This window comes from Anneissia japonica, unplaced genomic scaffold (genome assembly GCF_011630105.1).
Source record: "Anneissia japonica isolate Jap-2015-1 unplaced genomic scaffold, ASM1163010v1 scaffold15250_len41314_cov120, whole genome shotgun sequence".
In the NCBI taxonomy this organism is placed as follows: Eukaryota; Metazoa; Echinodermata; class Crinoidea; order Comatulida; family Comatulidae; genus Anneissia; species Anneissia japonica.
Window position 1 is genome coordinate 31,130 of NW_022683581.1, and position 6,707 is coordinate 37,836.

A 6,707-nucleotide genomic window follows, 5' to 3' on the forward strand; every position below is an offset into this window, starting at 1 on the left:
GCAGCATCATGGGAAAGCGTTGATATACAAGCTAAACAATACCTTAAGGGCGTAGTGAAAAAAGCCAACTAATCAGAGTTGAGAGGTGCTATAAAATATGGCGCCAAAAAAAATAAAAATATAAACCAAGATGATAACAACCGGGATTGTAATAAATGACATAAATAAGTATAAAATATAAAAATAATAAATGGGAATGATCGTATATAATGGATATAAAATATAAGTATATGTAAAAAAACGCAAATGTACATAATAAATCCACGGTCTCAGAGATAACAAGTAAAGCATAAATACAAGCATAATATCAAATGATAATTTGTGTACTCAATTTTGTGTACTCAATAAATTATATTTTGGCAATACTAGACACCTCTCCTGAAGTTTTTATTTATATATATATGTTTGCCGATGCAGCTTTTAAGTTTTATTTATGTTCTCACAATACAAGTTTGCTGCAACTTCCAGTATATATCTACTTCTTCATGTCCTCTCACCTCAACTAGTCGTATGTCTGATCCAAAGAATATTTTACCTCAACTACGCAGGGAACTCGCCGATAAACTCAAGAATTATCCTACGACATTGGAACATTTCGCTTTTCAATATGGAGCGTCGACGTTCAATAAATCAAGATTTGCTTGCCATGTTAATTTTATTTCCACTTGTCTCAGAAGTAACATCATCCCGTTTGGATTTCGATCTAACTGGAAACCATCTATCGCCAATGTCCATCCGGACACTGTATCAAAACACATTCAGGATTGTTCCAGACGACTTATGCGATCCAGTCTACGGTCATTTCAAAGGAGCCGTAACACCAATAGTGACAGGATGGAACGTTTTCTTAATCTAATCAAGGAATCATGCAACTATACCGACTTCAACCATATTCGCCATACGGTCCACGTTCTTAACCGCAAGTACTATGAGTGTCTCACTGCTATTAAACAATCTAAACTGGACAGGCTATTATCCGAACAAAAACCGAATAACGCTACTATTAGTTTACCTGATACATCTAAACTTGTTGTTACAATCCCATCTGATCTCGATCTCACCGATGATGAAAGGTCTGTTCTTTCTAAAGGACTTTCGTTTGTTCCTAAACGTGAATTTGTTGATGATTTCCAAGTGAAGAGCGATTTAGAACTTTTTTATCGGAGATTAAGACTGAAGGCCCGTTTTCATAACCATAACATCCTGCCTAAAGAACAAGATGATTTTACTTGTTTAGTCAAGAATAAATCTAATTGGACACCTCCTGCTGGACAGTTCAAAACCTTGGATCTCTACATAGAGAAATGTCGCCACGATGTTAACCAGATTAACTTTAAACGCCGAACTAAATGCAATAATTTATCACACCAAGAAATAAAAGCCTTGCGTTCACTGAGAAACAACAACAATTTGGTCATCAAACATGCAGATAAAGGCGGAGCTACTGTAGTATGGAAAAGGGAACTTTACATTGCTGAAGGGGAGCGTCAATTATCAGATAATGCAACGTACCTACCTCTTCTTCAAGACCCGACAGCTCAAGACCAGTCATTGGTAAGCACTGCTATTGATGATATGATTAACAACAACGAACTGCCTCCTACTGCCAAGTGTTTGGTTAACCCGCATCCATCCTGCTGACGCTTCTACATGCTGCCTAAAATACATAAAGCTAACACACCAGGTCGTCCTATCGTGTCTTCTTGCAATTGTCCCACAGTCATCATAAGTGAATTCCTCGATAATGTTTTGAGACCTATTGTTCAACGGTTACCTACATATGTCAAAGATACCAACGAAGCCATCCGTTTATTCAGTGAATTTCAATTTACCGGAGTAAATTGTCATATTTTCACCATGGATGTCAAGTCTCTCTACACTTCAATACCTATACCGGACGGTTTGATTGCTTTGAAACATTTTCTAGATCGTGATAGTACTACCAAATATGCCACATCCACCATTATTCGTCTTGCAGAATTGGTACTCCGAACTGCATCTTTTAGTTTTAATGGAACTTTCTACAGACAGCTTTCAGGAGTTAGTATGGGTACGCGTATGGGTCCAAGTTTTGCGTGCCTGTTCATGGGATATTTTCTTGTAAGTATTTAATACAGTAGATCATCACCCTTCTCTTAATTGTTAAACAAAACCATACTGAATTGTTAAATAATTTATGAAAAATTAATAAATTCTGTATAATTTTAGGTTGTATGTATAATAATGATTTCACACGCAATAATACCAGCAATTCTGACAGGACTCCCCTAGTCCTAACATACCATCCCATGACTAAACAAGTGGCTCAAATTATCATCAAGAACTTCGACATATTAGCTTCCGACCCATCCACTGAGACTGTCTTTAAATCACCACCAATCTGTGCGTATCGTCGCGATAACAGCATCAGGGACACTCTTGTTCATTCTAATTTACGCACTTCACTTGATACCAAGGGATCTACTGTTTGCTGTAAAAGACCACGCTGTAAAACTTGCGCCCATGTCAAATCCATGGAATTCATCAACGGACCTTCTGGAAACCATATTATTGCAGATCAATTTTCATGCATATCTGTCAACTTGGTGTATGCCATTTTATGCACTAAATGTGATGTCATCTACATTGGTGAAACTAAGCGTCGTATGGCAGACAGATTCACGGAACACCTCAGGTCTATAAGACTGAGACAACCTGGCCTCCCTGTAGCTGAACATTTCTCCACCAACCATAGTCCGGATGACATCAAAATAACTGGTATCACCTTATGCCACGGATCCGATCACGTCAGGAAAAACACCGAGGAACGCATTATCCATCGTCTCGGTACTTTAGCTCCTCGTGGACTCAATGTTTCCTTTACATCATTTAAACTATAATTATTATTTAATATTATGCTTGTATTTATGCTTTACTTGTTATCTCTGAGACCGTGGATTTATTATGTACATTTGCGTTTTTTCAATACACTTTTATTTTATATCCATTATATACGATCATTCCTATTTATTATTTATTATATTTTATATCATTTATTACAATCCCGGTTGTTATCATCTTGGTTTATATTTTTATTTTTTGGCGCCATATTTTATAGCACCTCTCAACTCTGATTGGTTGACTTTTTTCACTACGCCCTTAAGGTATTGTTTAGCTTGTATATCAACGCTTTCCCATGATGCTGCATACTGCGTCCGCATTCTATTTATTTATTCTCGTATTCATTTTTATCTGTACGTATACCTGATGAAGGGCGATGCCCGAAAACGTTCGTGTACTCAATAAATTACATTTGGCAATACTAGACACCTCTCCTGAAGTTTATATATATATATATATATATATATATATATATATATATATAAAATAAATTTTTGTGTGTAGCACTGTTTATATAATTAAATAATGGTGAAAACAGAGCTCGAATAAATGGAAAGTGATGTGAGTATCGTATCGGAAATAGCCTATCAAATAAAAAAAAAATCCTTATACTGTTTGTTGATATACCGTACTATTTGCCAAAGAATACTCTAGAAGTCCTACCTGTATTATAATGAAGTAACATAGTATCAATGTTGCTGCGTAGCATTGTGGTATAACTAATCAAATAATGACAGAAACAGTGCTAAATGCACTCAAACTGCATGCAAATGCACACAAACTTTGATGTTTCCATTGAGTTTCCAAAATCCTCAAAGCACTGCTTTTACACCACTTTATTCTCAGTTTAATGTTACATTACCTTTTTACATAATCGGCGTGTGGCCGTAAACAATAAGATGTTTTCTAGCCAATGTTGCTTGGCAGGCCGCACACGTAGGGTTTTTAATTCATTTTCGCGGGCCGCACTTTGCCCACCTGTTGTATATGTATACACGAATAAAACATTTTGTATTCGATTGTCTAGAAGCGTTTTTGCATCATATAATAAACAAGTAGATCAAAAACAAGTTTCATGCTCTCTTCCAGAAGTGCACGATTTTTCTCCTTATCCGCTCTGCTTGTCGACAACAATGGAATTTGCCAAACGGAAAATGGCGTGCCAGTTTGTAAGTGTGAAGGCGTTTTTACTGGGGAATTGTGTCAAGATGGTAAGAGACATTTTACTTCCTCACACTTTGCTCAAAACATATAAAAATTATTTATTTAAACACTATAACTTAACCTGCTTCTGATAACATGTAGATAAATACAGAGCGATGTTTATTGAAAATGAACCACTGGGCTAGTAACCATACAGGTTACTATATTTTTGTTGATACAGTAGTATAATTAAATTATTTTGATTACAGTATTTAAATATGCATATTTTGTATCTCTCAAGTTCATGTATGTGATGATAACTTTATTTGTGACGAAGGCGGTGTTTGTCTTAATAATGGAAGGACAGGAATCTGCTACTACAACAACCAAAACAATAAATTTACAACAAACACATCAGGTATAATTTAAAATGCTTCAGCTGCTAGATTTGTTTTGTTTCAAAGGTTGAAAAAATGTTAATGTTTCTATAGAGAGGTAAACTATCGATATCATATTATATGCTCAATTTTTTTAATTTGGTATTGTAAATGTGCAATAGGTCTATTTTGTACAAAATACGATACAAATCTAACAACACTTTAATTTAATTTTTTATTCATTATTTTTATTTTTATTTTCTATCTACAGTCGTAGTTGTTCTCATAGTTATGCTTGTGCTAAGCGCTGTCATGAATATTGTTGGAATCGCTTATATTGTATGTAAAAGGTAACTAAACGTGCTATGAATATTATGATAGAGTAATACTCATTCTTCTTTTGTAATTAATGAAAGCAAGGCTGTCGTAAAACTAATTTAATAATTTACAGTAACAACTCCCATCGTCGATTTACTTTACATTGTATAGATATAATCAACGAACGAATAAAAAAGGAAGTGATTCAATAAACATGGAAGTTAGGAAAAACGGTCGAGAATATGACGAAGTTATTGTAAATACAATTAACACAGGAGCTGGAGCAGATTTACAAAATCAGAATCGAACACAAGCCACTCAATCGCTACGTCTAAAAAAGACTGAAACAAAGGCTCAAGCCGAGAAAGATTTGCCTTACGAAATACCACATATATATATGTCAATAGATGCTGCATACACAGACTTAAAAAAGTAATTACTTTACCGCAAGCACGTGGTACGGTAACAACTAATTTTTGTATTTTATTATGAATTTATTATTATAGTCGATGTCCTTTTTTAGCTTTAGTATGATATGCGTATCATTACATACACGCCTAGACCTTTATTTCACCTCCTCATCGAAGGGCAAACTGAATGCATTTAAATCTGCATTGAGTTTTAAATTTTTTTATTTAATATATAACTATCCTGCAAATGTAAAAGATTTATTTTAACTTTTATAGATAAAAATCATGAATTCAGACAAGTGTTTTAAAAATGCAATGTGTTCCATCACCACACAATCTGTTTACATTATAAACTGAATTTCTAACAATCTTATGCTATCCTGTTCATTGTAAATTTTGCTTCTTGTTAAAACATTTCTTTTATGATATATTTTTTTACGTCACGTCATATTTTGTAAATAATAACGATGATAAAATAATAACGACGATGATAATGATTATAATAATGATACTGATGATGATAATATTACGATGGAAAAATAATCATATTAACGATGATGATAACATACTACTACTGATGATATAATACTTGATTATAATTATAATAATTAAAAAAATGTAATGAACGTGACATAGTGAGATAGGCCTTATCTACTATGTAATACATTTACACAAATGATTTTAAATTAAATTTTAGTTACTGAAATTTAAATAAGTAAGTCGACGAGTGTCATTATTGACTCGATCAGAAAAAATAGTAAACAGAATTATTGTCAATCATATAAAGAGTAGATTAGTGTACTACAAATAATCTTGCCATATTTATTTATTTATTCTTTATACTGGGTTACCTCTTCAGTAAAAAGTTACTGTTCTCCCAGAGGGCCCAGGACGCATAAAACATTAAAATCGCAAGAGAAACAACACAGAACATAAAAAAACTAAACAAACACGAATGAAGTAAATAATTACCTACCCCCCTCATTCCAAATTCGAGAACCCCTAAAAGTAAAACTTCTTCTACCAGATTCAGTTCTGACTTTAGGCAAAATTAAATTTCCTGCAGAACTGGATCTGGTAGAATAGTTATGAAAACTGTCAACTGAGGTGAAAGTGTTTTGGAGAGAAGGAACTCTGCCACTCAAGCATTTGTAAAATGCTAAAAAAAAATAATGAAAAAAAAAAAACCCTGAAGGAATTGATTTTAGCCGCACTCAACAAGGTAATAAGTCAATTTTGATTAATCCTTAGACTATCGAATTTGTAGATGAAGTTAAGTGCATTGAATATAAAAATATCTCATTGGTAACGAAAAAACTGTATATAATATATTTTACTTGTGCAAACAAAAATATAGCATCAGTAAAAGTTGGGCTTAAAGTAAAACTTCTACCAGATTCAGTTCTGACTTTAGGCAAAATTAAATTTCCTGCAAAACTGGATCTGGTAGAATAGTTATGAACACTGCCAACTGAGGTGAAAGTGTTTTGGAGAGAAGGGACTCTCAAGCATTTGTAAGATGCTAACAAAAAAAATAAATAAATAAATAAAACCTAAAGGAATTGATTTTAGACGCACT

The 6,707-nt window shown here is 33.6% G+C and overlaps 3 protein-coding genes across 3 annotated transcripts; all 3 read left to right on the plus strand.

Moving 5' to 3' along the window:
* Window positions 1-510: 510 nt before the first annotated feature.
* Window positions 511-1,641, plus strand: LOC117100195. Its single transcript, XM_033239792.1, has one exon. It carries the CDS (start codon window positions 511-513, stop codon window positions 1,639-1,641), a length of 1,131 nt encoding a protein of 376 aa, XP_033095683.1.
* Window positions 1,642-1,650: 9 nt separating this feature from the next.
* Window positions 1,651-2,112, plus strand: LOC117100207. Its single transcript, XM_033239802.1, has one exon. It carries the CDS (start codon window positions 1,651-1,653, stop codon window positions 2,110-2,112), a length of 462 nt encoding a protein of 153 aa, XP_033095693.1.
* A 1,843-nt stretch (window positions 2,113-3,955) lies between these two features.
* Window positions 3,956-5,287, plus strand: LOC117100215. The gene is made up of 4 exons (XM_033239812.1): window positions 3,956-4,091; window positions 4,325-4,441; window positions 4,672-4,750; window positions 4,890-5,287. The coding sequence occupies exons 1-4, from the start codon at window positions 3,956-3,958 to the stop codon at window positions 5,152-5,154; spliced, it is 597 nt and encodes a 198-aa protein (XP_033095703.1). The 3' UTR covers window positions 5,155-5,287.
* The last annotated feature ends 1,420 nt before the right edge of the window (window positions 5,288-6,707 follow it).